The 24410-nt window shown below is 47.3% G+C and overlaps 12 protein-coding genes across 12 annotated transcripts; 7 read left to right on the plus strand and 5 right to left on the minus strand.

Moving 5' to 3' along the window:
* Window positions 1–845: 845 nt before the first annotated feature.
* On the plus strand, window positions 846–1445 carry GLAREA_07502 (Prefoldin; the record flags this gene model as incomplete). The annotated part of the gene is made up of 3 exons (XM_008082190.1): window positions 846–875; window positions 1018–1184; window positions 1277–1445. The coding sequence occupies 3 exons, from the start codon at window positions 846–848 to the stop codon at window positions 1443–1445; spliced, it is 366 nt and encodes a 121-aa protein (XP_008080381.1).
* A 1906-nt stretch (window positions 1446–3351) lies between these two features.
* On the plus strand, window positions 3352–4757 carry GLAREA_07503 (uncharacterized protein; the record flags this gene model as incomplete). Its single annotated transcript, XM_008082191.1, has 2 exons — window positions 3352–4473; window positions 4527–4757. The coding sequence occupies 2 exons, from the start codon at window positions 3352–3354 to the stop codon at window positions 4755–4757; spliced, it is 1353 nt and encodes a 450-aa protein (XP_008080382.1).
* Window positions 4758–5367: 610 nt separating this feature from the next.
* On the minus strand, window positions 5368–6348 carry GLAREA_07504 (Mitochondrial carrier; the record flags this gene model as incomplete). Its single annotated transcript, XM_008082192.1, has 1 exon — window positions 5368–6348. The coding sequence occupies one exon, from the start codon at window positions 6346–6348 to the stop codon at window positions 5368–5370; it is 981 nt and encodes a 326-aa protein (XP_008080383.1).
* Window positions 6349–6815: 467 nt separating this feature from the next.
* GLAREA_07505 (Carbon-nitrogen hydrolase) lies at window positions 6816–7831 on the plus strand (the record flags this gene model as incomplete). Its single annotated transcript, XM_008082193.1, has 5 exons — window positions 6816–6827; window positions 6876–6968; window positions 7031–7378; window positions 7427–7761; window positions 7810–7831. 5 exons carry the CDS (start codon window positions 6816–6818, stop codon window positions 7829–7831), a joined length of 810 nt encoding a protein of 269 aa, XP_008080384.1.
* Window positions 7832–8138: 307 nt separating this feature from the next.
* GLAREA_07506 (uncharacterized protein) lies at window positions 8139–8926 on the minus strand (the record flags this gene model as incomplete). The annotated part of the gene is made up of 4 exons (XM_008082194.1): window positions 8139–8647; window positions 8703–8719; window positions 8774–8813; window positions 8866–8926. The coding sequence occupies 4 exons, from the start codon at window positions 8924–8926 to the stop codon at window positions 8139–8141; spliced, it is 627 nt and encodes a 208-aa protein (XP_008080385.1).
* A 435-nt stretch (window positions 8927–9361) lies between these two features.
* Window positions 9362–11058, minus strand: GLAREA_07507 (uncharacterized protein; the record flags this gene model as incomplete). Its single annotated transcript, XM_008082195.1, has 4 exons — window positions 9362–10539; window positions 10587–10749; window positions 10806–10927; window positions 10986–11058. 4 exons carry the CDS (start codon window positions 11056–11058, stop codon window positions 9362–9364), a joined length of 1536 nt encoding a protein of 511 aa, XP_008080386.1.
* A 1328-nt stretch (window positions 11059–12386) lies between these two features.
* GLAREA_07508 (Glyceraldehyde-3-phosphate dehydrogenase-like, C-terminal) lies at window positions 12387–13777 on the plus strand (the record flags this gene model as incomplete). The annotated part of the gene is made up of 2 exons (XM_008082196.1): window positions 12387–12654; window positions 12708–13777. The coding sequence occupies 2 exons, from the start codon at window positions 12387–12389 to the stop codon at window positions 13775–13777; spliced, it is 1338 nt and encodes a 445-aa protein (XP_008080387.1).
* Window positions 13778–13802: 25 nt separating this feature from the next.
* Window positions 13803–14197, minus strand: GLAREA_07509 (uncharacterized protein; the record flags this gene model as incomplete). Its single annotated transcript, XM_008082197.1, has 2 exons — window positions 13803–14096; window positions 14150–14197. 2 exons carry the CDS (start codon window positions 14195–14197, stop codon window positions 13803–13805), a joined length of 342 nt encoding a protein of 113 aa, XP_008080388.1.
* A 379-nt stretch (window positions 14198–14576) lies between these two features.
* Window positions 14577–15690, plus strand: GLAREA_07510 (S-adenosyl-L-methionine-dependent methyltransferase; the record flags this gene model as incomplete). The annotated part of the gene is made up of 3 exons (XM_008082198.1): window positions 14577–14800; window positions 14859–15151; window positions 15203–15690. The coding sequence occupies 3 exons, from the start codon at window positions 14577–14579 to the stop codon at window positions 15688–15690; spliced, it is 1005 nt and encodes a 334-aa protein (XP_008080389.1).
* A 296-nt stretch (window positions 15691–15986) lies between these two features.
* On the plus strand, window positions 15987–19899 carry GLAREA_07511 (PX; the record flags this gene model as incomplete). The annotated part of the gene is made up of 3 exons (XM_008082199.1): window positions 15987–16949; window positions 17000–19785; window positions 19833–19899. The coding sequence occupies 3 exons, from the start codon at window positions 15987–15989 to the stop codon at window positions 19897–19899; spliced, it is 3816 nt and encodes a 1271-aa protein (XP_008080390.1).
* A 407-nt stretch (window positions 19900–20306) lies between these two features.
* GLAREA_07512 (Winged helix DNA-binding protein) lies at window positions 20307–20834 on the plus strand (the record flags this gene model as incomplete). Its single annotated transcript, XM_008082200.1, has 2 exons — window positions 20307–20660; window positions 20712–20834. 2 exons carry the CDS (start codon window positions 20307–20309, stop codon window positions 20832–20834), a joined length of 477 nt encoding a protein of 158 aa, XP_008080391.1.
* Window positions 20835–21182: 348 nt separating this feature from the next.
* On the minus strand, window positions 21183–23877 carry GLAREA_07513 (BRCT; the record flags this gene model as incomplete). The annotated part of the gene is made up of 4 exons (XM_008082201.1): window positions 21183–21794; window positions 21843–23262; window positions 23309–23742; window positions 23794–23877. The coding sequence occupies 4 exons, from the start codon at window positions 23875–23877 to the stop codon at window positions 21183–21185; spliced, it is 2550 nt and encodes an 849-aa protein (XP_008080392.1).
* Window positions 23878–24410: the final 533 nt, after the last annotated feature.

Consider the following 24410-nt stretch of genomic DNA (forward strand, 5'->3'; position numbering starts at 1 on the left):
ACCAAGAAAGGGACCTTGAAAGCTGGAGCGCGGGACCTAGCTGTAGTAGTTACTCAGCATTCCAAAGCTAGGAAAGGCCCGGAAGAGTAAGGGCGACTGGCGCTTGATCATTCTAAGTACGAAGTTGGTCGGTCTACTGGTGGGGAAACTTTAAAGAAAAGATAGTAGGTAACCCCCTGCTGTAATGCTGAAAACACACGCATGTTTGTTGTAACGTCATGGTTGTATTGAGAATTTGGTTCGGCTGCGACGGAGCTGGCCTCCTTTGGCGATAAGCGTCAGGGGTTGGATAACGGCATCTAGGTCTCTTGCAGCAGCATGATTAGAAAGCAATTAATAAATCTCCATTGTTATGTACACTGTACACGTCGTTACGAATGCGGTCTCTGTTGATGGGAGTAAACGTCAAGGAATTTAGCAGCTCGTTTTAATGGATGTAGCAAAGTTCTGCGAAGTATCAAAAGCCGTATCTTCGGCAGTCGAACCAGCTGATTGTCCAAGTACCTTGCTCGAAAGGAAAGCAGAACAACAGGAAACCCAGTGAAATGCACTAACACTGCCATATCTCGATATAGCCAGGCAAAAGCAGAACATTATTTGATGGCTCGTGTAAGCCAACGCGGCCAGGTCAGGTTTGTGATCTAGGTAGAACTCTAAATCAGTTAAGTGTTGACCAAAATGTCACTTGACCTGGCGTGCGGCCCGCTGCCAAGGCCGGAGGGTTCGCGGTTCGCATCGAATAATTTACCAGGTTGAGTGCTCTGTTCGACAACAGCTACCTCAACGACCGACGAACTTATATCTCCTTCGACCCCGACTTTTCAATACCTAGTTATACCAAGAAAATGTCTATCTCAAATGAGGCGTTACAGAAGGTAAGCCAGCCCAGGGGTCGCAGTTGTCGCGCCGGATCACATTGTCCACCTCCACACTCGAGCAACTACGTACTATTACGGCCATCAGGTGCTGGCGCTTTAAAGCTGGTTCAACACAAGCTGACATATACTTCGGATATAGTTGGTCCAGGAGATCGAAACTCAGGCCGTACAGTCCCAACAACAGATTGCCCTTGTAAAGTCACAAATGGCATCAAAACAACGTGAGATGCGAATGCTTCAGCTCACCTCGAGTGAGGTGTCCACTCTTCCACCTGATACTCCTGTCTACGAAGGAGTCGGCAAAATGTGAGTCTTCACGAGTTTTCTTTTGACTCGAACATTCCACCTGTTGTCGTCGGTGCTACCACGCGACTGGAAACCTTGCTCATTATTGGTAGGTTTGTTCTCAGCCCCATCACCGGCGTCGACACCAGATTAAAGGCAGAAACCCAAGAGCTGAAATCAGATGTCGAGAATCTGGGAAAGAAACTGCAATATCTGGAGACGACCTATAAGAATAGTCGAGAGCACATTGATCAGATATTTAAAAATGGTGGAAGAGGTTGAAGTTAGGAGATGCAGTTTTCAGCAGGATTAGTGTGGTTGGACTACCGAAACCATTCTATCTAGCCACTCTGCACCATCACAGGTCAAACGAAATCTTCCACCAAATTCGCAAAAGAACTTCTAAGAATAGAAGTCCTTAGTATGTTTCATATAGGACTTTATCTGAGATGGCCCGGCGGATGCTACCGCAGAGTCGGGTGCTTACAAAACACCAACACGCACAAGATGCGCTTCCTGACACATGGAGATTTCCCAAGGATACAAAAATACATCAATGATCTCAACCTGCAGAAATCTTATTTCATAGCCCGAAAACTGTGACCACTTGAACTACCGCATCTTCTCAGCGATGAGACAACAAATTTTCTGTTTCGGTTACCGCTTGGAATTCGCTTTTGGGGGCCAGAACATGGACCACCAACATCCTAGCCAGCTGAGCGACCTACCCAATTGGAGCGAACATAAAGGGTACAGGGCCCAATTCCTCTTTGAATTGATGCGTTGCTTTCTGCAGAAGTTTATTTTCAGAGTTACGGAAGCGATGGCATGTTGCTTGGTGATTTCTCCTGCCATACGCATCAACTCAGGAACCCGCTAGGGGAGAAACATTTGCCTCTGGGCTTCAGATAACATGTTGAAAGTTGAGTTCCACCACCAAGCGACGTGTCCATTGGGCAGAGAAGCGCAGCACACGAGCAGATGAGCCTAAACCTATTTCGACTACTTTTATGCACCATCGGAGTGATCTACTGGCGATGGAGGCATGGTTTTACGAGAAAATCATCTCTGCAGAAGTCTAGCTGCAGCAGATACCACTTTAAACTAAGCACTAAAACGCCGGAGGCTGTATATTTCTTGGAACGCAGGAAGGAAACCTTGCCCTTCCAATCTTCGCGAACAAGTGATCACAGCACAGAGAAGAATCTTGAAGCTTCTGTCCTCCCACCTCCCACACATGGCGTGGCAACCTCGTGCTGGAGGAAGCGGCTGGATTGCATGATTTGCTTGTACGGCGTGAGCGAGTGCACAGCGTCGAGACCATCTACGATGCACGCCAAACGTAGACAGCACCTGGCAAATCTCCCACTGTATCCAGATTCCAGCAGCTCTCAAGCTCGCAGAAGCCGAAACCCCGTCGCAGTAAGTGGCAGTTGACAGCACCGCATCTCTTTCCCCTTTGCGTCCACGGTTCCTCGCCCAGTGGTAGTCGCTAGGGCTGGAGGCGCTGTCCAGACGCGGGAGAATGGAGATGGTCCAGGCGGAGGATGTCGCTGCCCCGCTTCGACAGTGCGTGCAAGTGCGACACCCCTCTGGCGGCAACCCGCCGGCTTGCCTCTTCTGCTTATTCCAGCCTCTGGGGAACGCTGGCGCTCGAAAACACCCCCTTGAAGGCCGGCCACATTTGGCCCCCTCACCACATCAAGCATACATTTTCCGTGGGAGATATGAATTGCTAATTAGTTAAAATCTCCGTCCCTCCCCCATGGCTGCTGTCAATTTGTCAAAAGCCCTACTCCCAGAAGTCTCACTTTAAATTGGCCCATGCCCACTCCTGCTGACACCGACTTTTGTCTCTCTCTCACACCCAGATCGTGACACCGATCACGCTGCACAGCACGCCTCTACCTCCTAACGCCGTTCAGTCTGACGCATTCTGTTCTATTCCCTTCTGTTATCCAAAACTTCATATCTCATCGTCGACCGTTGTACAAGCTTTACCGTCCTTTCTTATCGCAAACACCTTCCGCGGGGCTCTTTCACGCACGCACTTCACACTGCGGGGTCCTTCCAGCCCTACAGCCTGCAGGCGACAATATCGTTGGGCGAAAAGCCATCGAGTTGCTAAAAAAAAGTTGCGAATTTCTGTAGCCTTGCAGAAATAAAAGGCTTCGGAAATATCATCAAAATGAGTAGCTACGATTACAGCGAGGATGAGCTCGACATCCAATACAGAAGTCGTCGTTCCCCACCACTCCCTCGTGTCTACCGCGATACTCGACTGCCTTATCGAGAGTCACGACCACGATATGAGCAACGAGGACATTCGCCAGAATATCTTGTTCCAGCTGTGAGCGGCGGTGGGGTTCATAGATCACGATCAAGAAGCCATCGAATGAGCGCGCCAGCACCTGCTCCAATTATAATCAATAACCGAATTATCAACGATCTGGACGACGACCGGGACGATCGACATCATCTGCGTGATTACCTTACGGCTGACAACAGACGTCGCTCTCGTTCACGCTCACACTCGCACTCTCGAAGATCGTCACACTCATCTCGGGGCTCCTTCAAGGAGTATGAGCTTGAACGCATTCGCGAGAGGGCTCGCTTGGAGGCACAGATGCAACTACAACTGCAAACGCTCCGCTCAAACGACTCATCCACTGATCGTGATCGGGGGCGAGCTCGTCGAGAATATGAAGAACTCTTGCGCGAGCGAGAACATCAAGATCGAGAACTTGAGCTAGCTCGCGACAAGACTCGTCGAGAAGTGGAAAGCGAGATGCGTTATGAGAAAGAGCGAAGGGAGCGAGAGAATGAAAAGATCTCCGCGAAAGTCAGGGATCAATATGAGCGCGAATCGGCCAAGTCCAAAGCAATCCGCGAGACCGCTGAAGCTAAGAAGATGCGCGAGGAACTCGAGCAATTCAAGGCAGAAAAGGAGAAAGAAGCCCACGAGCGACGGGTGAAGGAAGAGCTCGAAATGAAGCGGTTGAAAGAGGAGAAGAAGAAAGCAGAAGAGGCAGCTAAGGTGAAGAAAGAACGTGAACTCGCTATCGAGGAGTTCAAAATCAAGGAAGCAGAGCGTCACGAAAAGGAAAAGAAGGAGAAAGAAGCGCGCGAGAAGGAAATTGCCGAGAGGCTGGAGACTGAGCTGCGGAAGTCGGGTATCGATGAGCGACAGATTGCTATTGCGCTTAAGAAGGAGATTCCAATTGAACGACCAACTTACACCAGAATGGCGAGACGACATCTGTCTATCGAGACGTTGAGAGTGCATAGGATTGATTATGAGTTTGACCAAGTAAGTTCCAACTAGCCACCCACTTAGCGTCACACACTAACACATCCCACCAGGACCCTGACTACATCCTCATCAAACGCTGGGTCCCAGAAGAAGAACAAGATCGCCTCTGGCACCACACTCGACGCATTCGCGAACACAGACTCACGACTGTGGTGGGTATTGAGGGAAAGAGACATAATCATGGTCAGGTGGACTATGAATGGGTTAAGACGAAGAAGAAGGAGAGGAAACCTAGTCCGTCTCCGCTTTTGACGTTCTTGGCAGGTGGGAGTAGACGTTAGGTTGTGAGCGAGATGGACTGGCGATAAAATGGAAATGTGATGGGGGACGGTTTGCAAGAGATGCGAAGACGGAATGAAGTCAAGATAAGGTTACCAGGACCCTCGGGACAACAACCCACTGTCTTTAATGCAGGACTTAATGGCCCGGGTCGGCAGAGAAAGGTGGAAGGCGCATCTTATTTTACATTTTACGAATTTTCACGAATGATTTATGCAACTGCTGCTCGTTATGATTACCGTTCTTATTGGTGTTTGATGGGGCGAAGAAGGAAGGGGAAGTTAAGTTTGGACTTGGATTATGTTGGCTTGGGGGTCTATTTTGTTTGCGTTTTAATTGATAAAATACCCAGCTCAAATCTAAGATTGTTACATGATATCTTCTTTTCTCGGTTACTCGTTCTGAAAATCTTCCATTGGTATCTAAGGATAAGTGACGGAGATGTGAGTTTTTCCATTTCCTCTAATAATGCTTTCCATCCACCTTTTCGTTTTGTACAATGCCTAGTTCTTTCCTAATACCTTTATCGTCCAAAACTGAGTGGTATCTTTCCCGCCTATTTATACAAAAAATGTATACTGTACATATATACAGCCACCCTTCCCCTCCTCATCACATCGCACCCTCCTTCGCCTTCCACACCCTCTCCGCCCGTCTAACACTCTCCTCATAAACCGTCCACGCCAACGCACTACTAACGGCCTTCCTCCCCATCCTCAACCCCAACCCATCCGCCAAACACCTCCACCCATCCCTCCTCACCATCAAGCCCAGTCCCTGCACCACATTCCTATACACCCTCGGCTCAAGCTGGATCCGCGTCTTAATCGCATCAAACGGATTCGTAATCGCAGTCGCCAGTCCCGCGGCCAGTATCCCCGACGTGAAATTGATCGTCGCAGATGTAGACGCCGCCATGCTCTGCCCCGGCAGCGGGAGCGTCGTGGAGAGCAGTGAGAATTGCGCTTTTAGGGACTCGTAGAAGAGGACGTAGAGACCTGCGTACGGCGCATCTCTTATGGCTGTCGCTCCGAAGCCTGAGAAAAACCCGCGGAGCCCTTCGGTTGCTAGGATGTCTTTCGAGGCTCCGGCGATGCTTTTGTATGCGTATACATTACTTTCATAGCGCACTTTGATAACGGTCATAGGCATGAGCACGAATCCCGCGCCCGCCCTGGCGACGGCGCCGGTCCCTAGATTCGCCCATGCGGAGAGCTTCGGGAGGGAAGAGGAGTGTGTGTTCGTCGCGCCGGGTCGCAGGATGTTCGAGCGGGCGACGGATTGGCGGAGGGTGTTCAGCGAGGTGAAGTAGATGGCGGAGCCGAAGCCGGTGCGGAGGGCTGAGGGGAGGGTGCCACGCCAGAAGGAGAGGAGGCCGGTGGAGGCGATGGAGCGGATGGTGGGGAGGAGGGGGAGGGAGTTGGGTTGTTGGAGACGGGTTTTGAGGAGGTCGGCTGGTTGGAGGAGGATGGCGGTTGAGATGCCGGAGGTGAGGCCGGCTAGGAAGTGGAATCCTGAGGGTTTGTTAGTATTTGAGTGAGGGGATTGAAGGATTGGGCTTGCCAGTCGACGATTTTCCCGATTTGGAGCCATTTGACATTTCGTCTTGAGTTCACAGTGGCATTGTGCTCAGTATAGAGTATGGCGATCTTGGAGTTATACCGAGCCCATCGTTTGTTGCAAAAGTGGCTAAGAATTGAAGTCTGGCTTGAAAGAAAGTCGTGGTGACTCGAAATATTTCTGATCCTTCGGGAACTTTGGAATCGAATTCAAAACGTCATTAGGACCCCTGTCTGCGACACGACTTCACGTGGGAACCAAGTAGGCAACAAAAAATGTGTCATTATTAAGATGTTATCAGATTTGTAGACTCAACTATTTGTGTTATTACTTTTTGATTTCTTGTATTTTCACTTTGTCCCTTTGTTGTTCGTTCACCACTTTTATGGACTGTCGTGCTGTTGCCTCTACATTTATAAATCGACAGCGAGGGTGGGATCCTCAAGTAGACAACCAACTTATATCAACCAGTCATAATAATTCTTGTAACTTATCTCAAGATGGTCACAGCAGTAAGGTTCCGTGTGAAATATCATATAGAGCGATCTAATTATTTCCAGGCAATTGGACAACTATGTTCAACCTCTTCCATGATCCACAATCTCTCAACCTGCAAACTCCTCATCAAAAACGCCGTAGATGCTGGTGCTAAAGTCAGTACTGACTCACTCTCTAATTACTAGATACGACAGCTCAAAAAAGCTAAAAGGTTTAGGCTCTGTTCCTTCCAGAAGCCACAGACTACATAGCCATAGACGCCAAAGAATCAATCTCCCTAGCCCAGCCAATGGAAACCAGTCCATTTCTTCTCGGAATAAGAGATGCGGCCAAAGAAGCGTCCTTAGCAATCAACGTAGGTATTCACGTTCCGGCAAACAATGGCAAGCTCTTGAACCGAAGCTGTTGGATCAACGAGAACGGAGATATTGAAAGTTATTATGATAAACTACATTTATTTGATTACGGGAATTTGAAGGAGAGTAACAGCGTAGAGGCTGGGAAGGAGATTGTGAAGCCGGTAGAGACGGTGGTTGGAAGAGTTGGATTGACTATTTGTTTTGATGTGAGTGCCGCTGTGTCTGATGAGAGGCCAATTAATGAATATGTGTAGTTGAGATTTCCAGAGATAAGTCTAGCACTTAAGAGACAAGATGCTCAGGTTATCACCTATCCTTCCGCTTTTACTGTTCCTACTGGCAAAGCTCACTGGGAAACTTTACTGCGTGCAAGGGCTATTGAAACGCAAGCATACGTGATTGCCGCTGCTCAAATCGGAGCTCATAATTCGAAGAGAACTTCTTACGGTCATTCAATGGTAGTAGATCCATGGGGTAAAGTGTTGCTGGACATGACGGGCGAGGGGTCCGAGCCAGAAATAGGAGTTGTAGATGTTGATTTAGAGCACCGAGAGACAATAAAGAAAGGCATGCCTTTAATGAGAAGGACGTAAGTAAACCCTCTAGCTGGACTTCCAGAAACTGACTGTTGTGTTAGTGATGTTTACCCCGAAGTATGAGGTGCTATGGAAAACCTAAAAGCAATGGCACTGCAAATAAAATCCAGTAATTCTCATATTTGGTGCTTTTGGGAGTGGTTGTGATTACGACAAGTATCCGTCTCTTTCTCCATTGGAATTCTGAATTTCGTGGTAGTCTGCCCAAACGCCATCAATGCATAGTAGTTGATAATTATGCAACGTCCAATGACTGTTGAAAATCTCTTGTGTGCCCCAATGCCCTGCTTCGCAATGCTTTTAAATTCGCCCAATCAATCAACATCACACCTTCATCTCCCATCCTGTATCATCCTAGTATACTCACCATCTACAATTCTTTCTTTGGGCGCTTCTGTTGGGCTTGGGCTCTCTTGGCGTAGATGGCTCCAGTAAAGGGATCCTCGAATCGCAAGGCAAGAAGATAGACGATCAATACTTCAGCAGTCAAAAGCACACCTGCAGGTTTTCCAAACCAAAGTGCGGTGCCTAGGAAACTCATGGTGGAGCCATAGTACATAGGAGCACCGCATATGTTGAATGGGAATCCAGTAACCATATCATCCATCAGAATCCCAAAGTAATCACCCAAGTATGTGCCAGTTACGCCGAGCGCCCACATAGAAGAGATGACGAGAGTGTTACCACCGGCGATGAGAGCGTATGCAAGGTACTTTGCAAGATCCGTTTCGAGAAGGGGATGAGAAGGTTGGGCGCGAAGGGCTCGTTCGTAAAGGAAGTCGCGGAATATCCCGAGGGAGAAGATGGTTACCGCCAGGCCATAGCAGGCATATCGAGAATTGCCGCCGGCGAGCTTAGTGAGGACTTTGTTGTGATATTCTAGAGCGGGTTAGAAAGGGCATATTTGCGCATTCTTACTTTTCACCCTCCTTACCTTGGCGTGCTGCAGTGCTGATGTTCTTTTCAGTATTCATGTAATCTATTCTAGTCGGGAGAGAAACTCACTTCCAGAAGATCGGGTTGAACGCAATTGACGCTGCTGCGACTGTACAAATATTGTGAACAACATGTTCGCATAAAGGGAGCTCTTGACTTACTGGCAAGACTCTTTTGGTCAAAGTCCACGAGACCCTTATTGTTTCCCAGAAAGCTCGTCATCTTGTCTGGGGATAATATAACAGTCCGATTATTAGCGCAACCTGGTAATTTAAAGAGTAGGAAAGAGGAGAGTTTCGAATTGTTGTTCAGATCATCCGCCTTGAAAGAAGAAGGGATAAATTAAGCGAAGCATGAGCTAGCCCCCCGCACTCATGACGTTGGAACCGAGCTTGTGAAGATATGTAGAGGTTCACCAGACCAGATTGACAAGTGACAGCAGGCTTCGATTAAGCTCACTATGTTGTTCACATTTATTTTATTGGGCTTCGACTTTGAAGAATGGATTAAAGATTAGTGGTGTAATTACTTTTACTATATAATGTGATCTTTCCTCAAGAAAGCTCTTAATTTAGGTCTACACCTTAAACCAGGATATCATCCAAACCCTTTCCCAACCCATGACGCCTGACCTTTTGTACATTAGTAGTTCGTAGACTACTGCCGCCTCGTCCTTGTTTTCTTAGCTGTCGTAGCAGCATCTTCTTCCTCCTCGTCTTGTCCTTTCTTTAGATCCTCATCCAATTGCCATTCCTCTTTATCATACCAATCCTCTCCATCGGACATGTCTCGATTTACACCTACGTGAGCTTCGGCCTTGGCCCATTTCATAACCAACTGGCGGTACCGGTCAGCTCTTAACAGCCCCTCGTATATCCTCTGGGCGCCGCGACAAACTTCTTCCTGCTTTTGAATATATAGCTGCAATAATCTGCGGGTCTCCTCCGCCTCGTTGGCAGGAAGGCCACAATCGCGGTCTGGATGCGAAAATTTTGGTGCTAAAAAGTAGGGATGTATAAAGCCATCAGTATCAGAGTCCGGTGATGCTGACCTGGTTCTGCTTGACGCCGTATTGTCTGAAGCGGCTTGTGCTTGAGCGCGAGTTCTCATTCGACGCGGTGCCGGAACCTCTTCTGTGTCTCCAGTGCCCGCATCAACATCCACATCGCCTACTTCTTCCACCGGGCGTATCTCGTTTCCCTCGATCTGAGCTACGGCTTCTTTCACGGCTACCTCCATATCCATCACTTCGTCCACAGTCTCATTTGTCTCCCCATATCCAGTTTCTCCCCGATCTTCCATGGCCTGACTCGGTATGGGAGGACTTTTTGGTTTTGTGGACTCGCCCGACCCATTTACTTGATCAACACTCGGGTGCGTGACTTTCGCGACTTGACCCCGCGCAGCATCGGATGCTGATAGTCCGTTGTTGATGGCATTTGGTTCCTTGAGGGTTTCCAGAGCAGTCTGGGTTGCGTGAGCCACGCTTTCCAGCAGTCCAACATTCTCTGCCTCTTCGGAAACAAGGGTTCCTGTAGATGCTTGATCGGCGTCATCCTTTGCAACCAGCTTCCCAATATGCGCTCGGATCTTTTCTCGTTCATCAAAGAAAAGATTAACATCATCTTCCGCTTCAACGCTCTCGCAAGGTATCCAAGTATTATCTCCGCTGAGTCTTGTGAGAAGATGCTTTATCCGCCATAATGAAGCTTTCTCTTTCTGAACCATGTTTCCTGCATGCTGAGTGAGTTCTGTGAGTGTATTTGAGACGAATGGTTTGGACAAAGTAGGGTGATTAGGCAGGTCGGACGCGCTCGTAAGTGGCATTAGAAGATCTGCTGGATGTTAGAATTGCCTTTGTAAGTTGTCAATGGGCTCCGACCTTCAATCTTCACATCTGCATATGGATCTAGTTCGGTGGCTGCATTAATTGCAGCTTGTGTTCTTTCGTCGTCTTCATCACTGTCCACGTCGTATCCATCGTCGTCGATAAGTGGTGGATTTTGACTTATTGTATCTCGATAATACCCAGCGTGCTCAATTTTCTGAGACCATGTCAGTCCGTCTGCTTTGGAATGTCAATTCTGTCGATTATACGCACCTTCCTGTAGACTTGCGGCCCCGAGGGCGGAGCTAATTGACCCTCGCGAACAAATCTCGACTTTCTTTTCAATTTGTTTCCTCGGTTTGTAAGTTCCTCAATCGAATCGTCGGAGTCGGAATCTGCAGCACAACTAAATTAGATACTGCAATTCTGTGCGATTACAAGACTTGATCTTACCATAGTCTTTTCTTTTAACCGCCTTTTTCATTCCAGCGATTGTCTCGGCGAAGATGGCGGCTTGCGAAGCCATTTCAAAGGACACCACGAAGCGGGACAGCCTCAAACAAATGTATGGAAATTAGAAGTCGAATCAGATCCTGGCAGGTGTTTGGGTATGCTTCGAAAGCTGCTGGTCAACTGTGATTAGTTGGCGTCTAGAGACTTTGCAGAGTCGGATTCTTGGATGTTTGATCTGTATCGTGCTTCATGTGGGAGTTCGGCCGATGATGTTGTTTATGCGTGTAGCTGAATTATGCCTATATATTGTTAGGTATTATGCGACAGCGACTCCGGTCTTCTCTTACAGAAGAAAGATGTTTATGAATCTTCGAACGCGGAGGTGTATTTGGGGTAGCCCCGTGTCTGCGACAAGGCTGTGAAAGAGCACCGGATGACGCCCTAAGAATTTGTGGGGCAGTGGAGCTAGGGGATAAGCAAGGATCTTCAGCCAAAAGCACATTATGTTGATCGTAAGTTCGACATGCTAGAATTTATTGTGTGAAGCTGGGTAAATTTTATTTTAAATATTTTATCTTGTTGATTATAATGAATTCGTCGTATCACGCCACTTTCGGACGAAGAGAACTCCGATTACTTTGCAGTACATGAATACATCGTAGATTCTTGGACACAGCTATTCGTAGAGAGTATCGGCATTTGCTGTGTTCAAATTATACATTTTGATGGTGAAACGTCAAACTTCCACTTCCTAGCTGGAACCCATAGAGCACGATGGTTGAATTTACAAAACACTTTCCACTCCAGCTAGTCTTGGACTTAGGTCAGAGGGTCAGGAAATCCTCATTACTACTTTGAAGTAAGAGTCTCTCTAAAGATTAGCTAACGAAAATGGTATCTTGAATCATGAAAGATATAATAGAAAGTTGAAAATGCAACTAATCATTGGTAGGTAGAAAATACTCTCAAAGGCCGGCTTAACTAAACTCTTAAACTCTCGTGATCTGCTTGGCTCGTTTGTCCTGGGTAGGTGGCACTAAATAATTAGTCTAAGGTTCATGCTATTAGCTGCGTAGTCTCTCCAAACAATAAATTTTGTTCTTTTATTTCAAGATGCTGAGGGTAACCATTATGTGATATGGCGCTACATGTTCCTCTGAGCGAAAGTGCTCAGGAAATGTGTCAATAAAGTACTGTAATACACCACCAATCGACGTTTGGACAATAACTTTGCTACACCAGAATACCAAGTCAGTCTACCAGGAAATGTTTTTCCATAAGTATGGAAGTCCTCGTTCTTTTTCAGAAAGTGAAAGTTCAATTCCATTAATATTGAATGTTCATTTACCAAATATTAAGACGAAAGAAAAGACCGGCCTACTGATTTGCATCAGAACAGATATGTCTTACCATCTATTTGGTACTACTAGATCTATAGAACTAAAAAATGAATTTGGGTTGATAATCGGACTATTTGATGAGATAGGGCTGATACGAAGTGGGGCAGAGTCTCAGACGCGGGGTTCAGAGGCCGAAGTCGCCATACAAAATTTCCCACCATCACAACAACTCCAAGTCCTTGGAATAAAGCCTAGTGATTCCAATTCATCGCATAATAAGGAAGACTCCACAATGGTGCCTACTAAGAATGTTTTCATCGGCATCATCGGTAAGGGCCAATCACATTAATTAACCTAGATAGCAAGTTCTAACGCGAATTAGGTGTTGGTGGGGTTGGAAAATGCTTCCTCTCTCAACTCGAGGTCCTCTCCAAACGACTGGCAAAGAACCCATCCTCGCCAAAGCTATCTCTCGTACTAGTCTCCCGAAGCTCAAAGGTCCTATATAGCCCAGAATACCAAGCATTGCCGTTCGAGAGCCTGGCCACGAAAGTCACAGAATCAACCCAAAAGCCACTTTCGTTGACGGAAGCAATCGATTTCCTCTCCGCAGCACCCTCAAATGCTATACTTGTCGACAATACCAGCTCCCAAGACGTGGCTGACCAGTACCCCCAGGCTCTTTCCAAGGGAGTCAGCATTATCACACCAAACAAGAAAGCGTTTTCCGGCTCGTACAAATTGTGGCAGGATATCTTTTCCGCCGCGGCATCTTCAGGGGCCAAGATCTATCACGAAAGCTCCTGCCTAGCTGGCCTCCCAGTCATTTCTACTTTAAAGGACTTGGTAGAAACAGGAGACGAAGTCACAAGAATTGAGGGCGTGTTTAGTGGGACCATGTCGTTCCTATTTAATTCTTTCGCGCCACTCGAAGGTTCCGGAGGAAAATGGTCTGCGGAAGTCTCAAAAGCCAAAGAGCTTGGGTACACAGAGCCGGATCCAAGGGATGATCTTAACGGATTGGATGTTGCGCGTAAATTGACCATACTAGCAAGAATGGCGGGACTGCCTGTAGAATCACCAACCGATTTCCCAGTCCAGAGCTTAATTCCCAAGGAACTGGAAAGTATTGAAAGCGGCGACCAATTCATGCAAGAACTGCCTAAGTATGACTCTCAGATGGAAGACCTCAAAGTCGCGGCCGAGAAGGAAGGCAAGGTACTCAGATATGTTGGGAGTATTGATGTTGCTAAGAAGGAGATCAAGGTTGGTTTGGAGAAATTTGATCGATCGCACCCAATCGCAGCCCTCAAGGGAAGCGGTAATAGCATTAGTTTCTTCACGAAGAGATACGGCGCTGATCCTATGATTGTCTCGGGAGCGGGTGCTGGTGGAGAAATTACAGCGATGGGCGTGACAGGAGATTTGATAAAAGTCCTTGAACGGTTGTAGGTTTCTTGATTGAATTGAAACTTTATCATTCTTCAACCGCAGATCCGTCGTTTATATCATGGCCGAGCTTTTGCGCTCTTTTCTTAAGCCCCGAAGCAATATCTGCAGCTTCACCTGCTGCAGAAACTCCCGGTAATGTTAACCTTCGCGCTATGCCATTCGGTCTCTCGCTCAGGCTTGGAGCTCTTGGACGCGGTCGATTCCTTGCTCTACCGCCAATATATGGGATTTCGTAGGTCGCTGTACGGAAGACATAGAGTAACGCGTCGTAAATGATGAGTAGTAACCAGGGTCCGATAGCGATGAATCCTAAGAGTACCTGTGAGGGGAAAGTTAGCCAATGTATAACTATCGATTCAATTCAAGACTTACAAATATTCGCACTGCCCAAATTTCTATGAAGCGAAGGCTCTCCGGCATAATTGAAGTCCACGACATCGTAAAAAGTTGGAGATCGCAAAGTTGCACTCTCGGACCAGCCAAAGGGGTACAAGTAAACACGGGTATTATGGCGTCTGTTGGAAAATGGTCTGAATTGTGAACGGCTCCAGAGTCGCGGATGAATCTATCGGCGTCTTCTGAAATGAATGCCGCGACGATTGGGTGTGCGAATTACTAAAAGCGCGGGCATGTCGAACATTTGAGAAGTTCGAAAGTAATACAGCTGATTACGGAGAATGTGCTGATGCTTTCCTTTGCACTGGGAGAACCGGATACGGCCTGCGCATGACGAAAAGTTACAGGGCTTGAAGCTTAGAGAGCATGCATTGGTCCACATCAATTGCCCGATCACCTTAAAATGTTCAGCCTTGAGGCAGAGCCTTGTCCCCCTCATCTCAATCTTCACAACCAAGATCTTTCGCGAGACGAATTCGCAGCCATGCCAGGACCTGCGAATAAAAAGCAGAAAAGGGAACAGTACAAGAATGCGCGACAAGGCGGTAGTACAACTGAATTGCCTAAGAAGAAGTTTTACAGACAGAGAGCGCATGCGAATGTTTTCTCTGATCATGATTTAGTCTAGTGAGTAATGCCAACTGTGTATTAACGAGTCCTGGAGCTCATGCTTATTATGTTCTAGTCCAATAAGCCCTGCATATATGGACTGGGCGACTTATTACCCAGCCTACGCGGAACCCGAAGTCGCTGATTCAATTGAGTCAACGACGAGTCAAACGCAAGACATTTCCTTGAAAGCAGTTGAAACACAGGATGGCTCTGATGGCAACGGGGCAACTTCTTCAGAAGCCATACCCATGAAGGCGAAGGACATGAGAAAATTAAAACAGGACGTAGAAGTTGCAGATATTGGGTGCGGGTTTGGTGGTCTTCTTGTAGCTCTGGCACCTAAACTTCCCAATACGTTAATGCTAGGTATAGTTGCATTTCGTTGACAAGGTAATCTCATGCTAATAAATGCTATAGGGATGGAAATACGAACACAAGTCACCGAGTACGTGCATGAACGAATCAATGCTCTTCGGTTGCAGAATTCCAAAGAAGGATTATATCAAAATGCCGCTTGTCTGAGAGCAAACAGCATGAAATTTCTTCCTAATTTCTTCAAAAAAGATCAGCTTTCCAAAATCTTCCTCTGTTTCCCAGATCCTCATTTTAAAGCGCGGAAACACAAGGCGCGAATTGTATCTACGACTCTAAATTCGGAATACGCGTATGCCGTCCGACCTGGAGGTATCGTATACACCATAACGGATGTGGAGGACCTCCATTTATGGATGGTGGAACACTTTGAGAAACATCCCTCTTTTGCAAGGGTTAGCGAAGAGGAACAGGAGGCCGATGAATGCGTGGAAGTCATGAGGATGGAGACTGAGGAGGGACAAAAGGTAACCCGAAACAACGGGCAAAAGTTCGTAGCACTATTTCGCCGTTTAGAAGATCCACCTTGGTAATACAATTTCCGGTATGACAAGCATTTTGGTGACAATTTCCAACGCGAATAGAATATGGACGCGTTTGCAAGCAGAGCACATGTAAAATGTAGCTACATCTAGTCGTAGATCGAGTGATGTGACCAAAATCTCTTCACAGATATAATTTGTTTTAATTGAAAAGAAACTGCAAAGCCCTGCAAACACCGAAGGCGTCCAAACGCCATTTCTCTTGAATCATCTCCAAAATTGTGTATCTCTCCAAGTTGCGTTGCTCTCTCTGAGTTGTCGCCATGTGAGCGCCTGCTTTCTGACCCATGTCAACCCTGCTTCACAAGGAAGCTCCTCCAAGAGCTTGCTCCGTCGCAAGTTCAACACCACCATGCCGTCCGAGGAGGACGCACTCTCCCGCCACGAAGATTATGGCCCTCAGTCGACGGGATGTGATTCTCGCTGGCATCGCGTCCTTTATCGCTTGGGGGTACGCTGTTAACTGGATCCCTGCTCTGCGCTGGGCTGGCTATGCTCTTGTAGTTGGCATCATACTGCCAATCGTGGGGTTGATCGCATTGCTCGTCACGACTTCGAGGGGGAGCAGATATACCTATAAGAACAGACAGATTCGCCCGAAGGGACCAAAGTTTCTGGGTGCGAAGGAATGGGATAAGGAAATCGCTGCGCTTCGACGTCGGCAAGCATACCATTGGAAACCTCTCTACCCGGAATCATTTCTGGTCTCGAATGCGCTGGACGAGCTACTAGAGTTCATTCTACGGGATTTCGTTAGCACCTGGTATTCGAATATCAGCAAGAATCCAGTATTCGTCAATGAAGTAGACAAAACAATCCGGCTTGCGCTGTCTAGTCTGTTAGATATCGTGCTAGACCTAGACATAACGGAAATCGTCACAACACGATTTGTGCCAATTTTGACGGCGCATTTCAAAGAATTCTACGAAGCCGAAAGGGCTATACGAGGCAAGAACTTGAATCGCCATGTCACAGAGTCAGACGAGTTGGACCTGGCTATTGCTGCGAAGTACAAGGATGGAAAGTTACATGCGGCCGCGTCTCTAGCATTCTCGGACCTGAAGTTGGTTCAACAGGACTATTTGCGAAAGATGACCAGGGAACTACTTCCCCGATTACTCCCTGACAGAGTTCTCGCGAGTCGAGCTGTTGGAGTTTTGATACAAGAACTGGTTTCTTGCGCAGTTCTTTCGCCTGCCATTGGGATGTTGGCGGAGCCCGACACATGGAATCAGATTATGGAAGCTTATGTATGTCGAGTCCGAAATTTATATAATTGATACTAACTGACCATTGATAGGGCCGCTCGATGCTACAAGATCGTTCTACTGTACGGAAACTGCGAGCGGCACTTGACGAGCATGCTTCCCCAGCCCCAAAGCCGAAACGAACGGCCCCTTTCCCACGGATATCACCTGGCGATCATGAGAGGAAGTTCGAGAAGTTTGTCCGAGCTATTCGGAAGGTCAATAATCTCTCAGATGCTCGCCGCTTTCGAAGTGAAATCACAAGCCAACTAAAACGAGATGCTCTTCAAGAAGGGCAAGACCCCATATATCTTCGTCGTCTCGATATCGGCAAGAGAATAGCAGATCAGCGAGTACATCAGCTTGCAGCTGGCGGTGAAAGAATCCCATCAGCGGACCTCAGCCAGAAACAAGCCCCAGTTTCAAAATTAGAGAATGCGTCGCTTGTTGATCTGTTGCGTGACCCCTCTGGACTGTCTTATTTCATGGAATATATGGATAGGCAAAGTCTAATGCCAATGGTACAATTTTGGATTGTTGTAGATGGGTTTCGAAATCCACTCGAGGATGAATCTGTAGAAGGAGACGAAATTCCAGTCACACTTGCTCCTTGGACTGAAGCAGATAGAATGGATATTGCGATGATAAATGAAGCTTACTTATCAAAGCCTGAACTCAAAGTGTCCGAGCAGTCGAAACAGCATGTCACCGATTTCTTGAAAGCAGGCAAAGAAGCTACGCCTAAGCAATACTTCTTAGCCAGGAGAGCTGTATTGAGAACCCAAACTGCAGCTTTGGAATCTATGCAAGATAAGCACCTTGCAAATTTCAAAAAGTCGGACCTGTTCTACAAATGCCTTACGTCTCAAGAAGCGTCAAAACCTCAGGCGCTTCAGCCGTCGACTATCGGTCCGTCGCGAGTAGAAACCATCTACAACAAACCCGCTTTACCTGTTCGTGCGATTTCAGCGCAAGCTTTACCCCCTAAACCGACGCCATTATCTCGAGTCTCGGCGAAACTATTACCTAAACGCGGTCATGACCTCCGTAGATCTGTCGTGTCGTCAAACGATTTAGTTGGAGCTACCTCGCGTGTATCTGAGATACTACACGAGAACCGTCCCTCTTTTGACGAAGAGAATTCCGGCCCTCTTTTTGATGACGAGGACTTCGACAGTGAGGCAATGGGTAATTCAATCCATAGTCTTGACCAGGATCAGCGCGAGTCAACGCCAGACAACAATGTAGTCGAAGCCATGGAAGCAGCCCTAAACGATATCATGGAGGATAAGCCAGATGTGGAGGAAATGCGGAAATCACTTTTCGGACAAGATCTCGAGTCATCAATACACAGCACTTCGTCTTTAAATGGGGGTCATAACTCTACCAGGAGTTCGATGGATAACAAGCGTGTAGACCTCTTTGGCGACAAGGTAGAGAAACCCAGTATCGCATCGTTAGGCCTCGTTAATACTTCTTCTCGCATTGGCGTCTTTACTGATGATGATTTATTCGGAGATGAACAAAAGTTCCTTGCGGACGAGCATGATGATCCTGAGGAAGACAAAGCTCGAGACGAAGAGGAAGAAGTTCACGAAGCTGCTCCAGGCGATCTAGGTCTGATGGAAGCCATCACTGTTCTCACGGCCGATATTGACAGACTCGTAGCACAAGATGCTGTTGTTGACTCTTTGACTAGGAAGGCGGAGTTGACTAATAACAATGCTGAGTTGCGAATTTTGAAGAAGTCCAAAGCGAGTTTGCAAAGGGAAATTCGCCGCAAGGAGCTTCAGCGACAACAATACGTAATACAAGAGAGTGACAATAGTCTTTATGGACGCTCGACTATCAAGATCAAGTCAATCATGGCTGGGAAAGAGGAAGACGGCCGAGAGTATGCTGTCTACGTTGTCGAAGTACAGCGGAAAGCTGGTGAGCAGATGCCAGCCGCTACATGGACCGTAACTCGTCGCTACAGCGAATTTCATGAGCTGCAGCAACGACTCCGAATGAAGTACTCTTCGGTCAGGAACCTCGATTTCCCCCGGCGACGTATGGTCATGAAGATGCAAAGCGAGTTCCTTTCCAAGCGGAGACAGGCGCTGGAGAAATATTTGCGGGAGCTACTCTTGCTTCCAGACGTTTGCCGTAGCCGTGAATTGCGAGCCTTCTTGTCTCAAAGCGCAATTGCACCTGGTACAGATAGCTTCTATGATCATGAAGACAAAAAGGATATCGTCACTAGATTTTATAATTCGGTGACAGATGGTATGGAAGATCTTCTGGGTAACCTTCCCGTACTGGATCAGCTTTCTGTCGCGGGTCAAAACTTGCTCTCTGCGGCTACGAATCAACTGGTCACAATGCCGACAGCAATCGGAGAGGATCCAGTGACAGCAGCAGAGGCTGAAGCCGAACTGAACGCCTTCGAGGACCGAGAACTGGAACCGTTCGTCAAGCCTATCTGTGATATCTTCTTGGAAGTGTTCGAACTCAACCGTGGTAATAATTGGCTGCGTGGCCGGGCTGTCGTGGTTGTACTTCATCAATTACTTGGAGGAACTATCGAACGCAAGGTACGGGATAACGTCAAGGGTATAATCTCTGAGGAGGCCATCATCAAATATGTCGGCCTTCTCAAAGATTCCATGTGGCCCGGCGGGAATCTAAAACGAGACGGCAAACCCAGAACCGAAGCAGAAAAGGCGAAAAGTAGAACAGAAGCGAGTTTGATGCTTGCGACACTTATTCCAGATTTGGCAGCAAGTGTGGTAGGAAGAGTGAATGCACAGGCTGCGAGTAGGAGAATCTTTGCAACTTTTAATAATCCGCGGTTGAAGTAAGTTTTAGCACTATGAAACGTAATGCTGTACTGACGTTTTCTAGTGCACACCTTGTCTTCACCATGTTAGATGAAGTTATTGATGTATTATTTGGAGATATCAGGACATAAGCATTGAGGGTTTAGCAAAGGCGTTTGGGGCTACTTATGGACATGCATTGCAGGCGTTGAAAGAGATATTGGGAAGGGAAGAAAGCCACACGTAAATAAGACTTCTAATGCTCATAGCTAGGCTATGTATATAAAACCGTTCTCGTGAATATCAGCTGAATTTGGCAAGGGAATAATGGATTGAATGTTAGTTTCGAGAAACATATATCTTTTCGTACACCATGCCCAAAAATCATAGTTCAATGTTAAAAAGAACCACATATCCCGCTAGTCTATACTAATAAGACTAATTCTAAACCCCCACTTCGTCCAATCCAGCTAATACACACGCCTAGCCTCGTCACAAGGCTGAACCCCACCAACATCCCCTCCACGCCCTCTAACCTTCCTCAACCAACTTTCTTAAAATGTCAACCACACAACCCTTCACATTCCCAAAATACTACAGCTACCCGCCCTTCTTCACCCGCCAACCAACCTTAACATCCTACCACGCACAGCTCCAAAAATGGTCCTCCCTCATCCTGTCCTACTGCCGCCATCACCGGCTCTTCAAGCTCTCCATCATCGACGCGCTTGATAGTAACTTATTTAATAATAAGACACTTGGGAGGAGACTGAGAGAGGTGAATGTGCGGGAGGTGCTCGAGTATATGCGGAAGGAAGGACGGGTGGAGTGGGTTGGGAAAGGGACGGAGGGGAATGAGGTTTGGGTTTGGTGGAGGAATCCGGAGGAGTGGGCGACGGCTGTTTATGAGTGGGTGAGTTACTTCATGGGGGGACTTTGGAAGGGATGTGACTGATGGAGATAGGTTGATGAAACGGCGCAGAAGAATACGGTGTTGACGCTGTATGAGTTGACGGAGAGTGAGGCTACGTTGTCGCAAGGTATGATTGATCGTTGTGGTGGGGTACAAATCGCTGACTGGGGATAGAATTTCATGGCATGGATCCGGATTTATTGCAGAGAGCGCTTGCGATTCTGGTTAAGAGGGGGAAGGCGCAGATATTTGGGCAGGAGGATCAACAGGGTGTGAAGTTCTTTTGAGTAGAAGGGTGTTCGAAAGGAGTTATTTTATTTGGGATCATTGGGTCTGCATTGCACGGGAGTTACAGGGTCATCATCGGATTTTTAATCTGCAATATACACTATCATTTCGTCAATCGACGAATTCCACACCATATACGGACCGAAACTCCTTCGCAGGGTATACGCCATTACATTCCATCTTCGTCCCGACTCATACACTTTCAAATAAAGAAGCGATTCTCCATTTGTTTGGTCAAGTCAATCCAACCATATACTTTTCATCCCATTTCAATTGCTGGCTCATAGCAACATCCAATAACCAATCAGTCGTCACAATCCTAGGCTCCATATTGCCAGCTTCAGCCATCTCAATGAAGCTGGTCCAAAGTCTTCTTTCACTTGGCTTGTCACCGGAAACCAAGTACACGGGCTCCCCCCCTGCGTCGTCCTCTTCTGGATTTATTTTCCTAATAACAGGCTTGCCCGTGTAAAGGGCAAAATGGCCGCCGTTCGCCTCCACGATCTCCTTGTAGGTCTCTGGGCCGTTGGGAATATCTTTGGTGCAATATATCGGCACAGGTCGCAGAAGTGATCGCTTGTTAGCCTTCGCTCGTTGCACAACGTCCTTCAGTTTCAACCCGAACTTCTTCTCGTTTGCAGTATCTTTCAAAACATAGTCCTCGATATCTGGTGGGCCACCTTTTTTCACACTCGAACACGCCTCGATGAAGTCCGTTGAAATGATTGTGGGGCCCATAGCGAGGGCACATAGGAACTTCTTGGTTCGTACCAAGTTGGGAGCAGCTAGATGAGAGCATTTTCTCGCATCCTGAATGACATGAATTCCGAGTTCACGTAACTTTTTCTGCAATATTGTTAGCAATTAACTTTATGTTAGACTCATCGGACTTACCTTGTCTGAATCTTCCTTTGCTACGTTATTGACCCATCCTGAATAACCGGTAACGACCAGTTGGACCTCGATCGGGACTGTCTTCGGTTTCTTCTTGTCCAAACTCAATCGTTGCCTTTTTGCGTTCGGGGTGTCTTCCGCAGAGAATTCTTCCTCCTCCTGCTTGGTTGCGGGACTAGAACTACGATCAAGGGCTCTCTGTTTTTCGACTTCATTGGCAGCACGCTCTCCGCCCCAAATTGGACCTTTTCTCTTCTTCTCCTTCTCATAAAGTGCAATATCAGGTGCCATTCCATGAAGATTTGACAGAGCACGCGCTTTTGCGCTTCTACTTCCCGTTGATGAAGGGGTATCGTTTTCCTTCCCTGCGCTTATCCGACGATTGGCCAACGGGGTACTCAATTTCGGATTCGTAGTAGACTTTGCACGACCCTTAACTATCTGCTTCACTTGCTTCACAATCGTTCGTTTAACTGCTTCATTTGCCTCGTCCTGGCTCATTGCACTCTCGTCATCAGAGAGCTTTGAGCTGGAGAGGTTCCGGTCTTTCTCATGCATTACTGGTCGTCTAAGGGAGCTTGGGCTGGGCGTGGGCGCTCTGGGGAAATATGCCTTCTTCAATGCTTTCAGATCGAATGGCGTCTGGCCAATGACCTCCCCCAAATTCGTGCGTGGTGGAAAGTGAGTATATCGAGGCTCGGTAAGTCGTTGGATTTCGCATCTCGCATAACTTTCCTCGATCCAAAGATGGTTGATTATCTCAATACCCCATTCCTTCGCAGCATTACATTTCTCTCCAGAATCGCGCGCCGTTACCACATGTGTATTATTCTCCTTCATGCTTTTCGTAAATGTCGCACCGGTTGCGGTGATGAGGTTTTCGAGATACGTGCGCGCATCCCCACCATAATTGGATAATGTAATGCAAAGCCCTTGAAAGCCAGGCAATCCGCCTTTTGGTAAAGGATAATGAAGTAGGCGTTTCATGGGCGATGTCCACTCGTTGTGGGTAATCAAATGGTAAAGCCAGGAAAGATTTCCTACGTCAATACCAGCGCATGCAGCTGTGATATAATCTCGTCCATCGCGCCAGTGGCACACAAACATATCTGCGTTATGAACTGAGCTTGTTATAGATCCACCACCGCCTCTGATGAGATCTTCTATCACTTTTCGTGTCCGGCTACCCATTTCAAGATCTTCAGATATCATGAGTGTCTTACCCTGAAAGACATCTAATCGACGTGGGGAATCGGTGGTTAACGGTAATGACTCGGGTCTTGTAGATGAAGCTCCTTGGATGTACTCAGATGCTGGTATTTGTAGTACGTCGTCTTTAGTCGCTCGCAGTATTTCTGGATCCGGGAGAAGATAGGGCTCTTCGCTTATGCGCTTCCCAAGTCTCAAGCAATCATCAAACCTGGCCATCTTAGCATTGTCAAGAATATTGCTACCGCTGCACTTACCAATGAGGCAGAACGATCTTACACTTCAGGTTTCTCTCTTTGACAAGAATACATTTGGGATTGTCCATCGTCAAAGCACAAAGATGTGTGCATAGCTTCGTAAGAGAACTTGATTCCGATCCTCCCATCGCCAGAACTGCGCCTACGATTGCATCTCTATCACCCGACGGTATATCGGCGCACGAGATGGTAGTGTTTGAAAATATGAGGTTTGGGTCTGGCGTATGCGGTCTTGTAGGAGCAGCTTTATTTTTCAAAAGCGATTCTGTGATCCATGATGGCTTTACCACATTGATCATGCCATTTCGCGCCTCGGGGTACTGGGGAAAGTCGCTAGTCGTCGATAAGATGTGAGTGACATCGTCGATCCTGATTTTCCCATCCCTTTTCAACTCTAAAACCTTTCCACCGTGGTCCTCTACGGTTTCTTGCAGCTGACACACGTATTAGTATTACGGTCACGGTCTTGGGAAGTGGATGCCTACTTGGACAATCTGCGACTGTTGAAGATCTCGACTTTGAACAAAAGAGAAAACGCAATGTTCGAACATCGTCCCTTGTTCTGCCATCGTGAGTGTTATAAAATGTTGCTAAATGACATGTATGGACGATGCAGCGAGACTCTGGATTCGGTCGAGGGCGAGCACTCGAGTATAACGAAAGGCTTCGCGACGCGGGACCAGGATTCTAGCGCGTAGATTGGCAAACAGAGACGCGTCGAAGGCAATCTACACGTGACCTCAGTCTCACGTTGTTTAGCGACCCATCCAGGCCAGGCTTACTCGTTACATTTTATTCCAACAATTCTTACTTGAGTTCCTATGTATCTGCCAAAGTTATTTCATTCATGATTTCTACTCTATTAGGGAATGGTAAATCCGCGGCTGGGCTGCGACGGTTACATGAGACCTCTTCTCTGCGCTTGTTCTGCCTCGTCAATAATAGCATCCACCTATTCCCAAGAAGGAAAAGCGGAATCCGCGAACTTGGGGGAATGGAGTCGAGACGTTGGTATAAATGAAATGTTTTTGTCATCTTCTCGTGTCCAGGTCACGGTCAGCCGTCGTCTCGATTGCTACAAAAGGTAAACTTCTCGATGCGC

Source organism: Glarea lozoyensis (genome assembly GCF_000409485.1).
Source record: "Glarea lozoyensis ATCC 20868 chromosome Unknown GLAREA16, whole genome shotgun sequence".
NCBI lineage: Eukaryota > Fungi > Ascomycota > Leotiomycetes > Helotiales > Helotiaceae > Glarea > Glarea lozoyensis.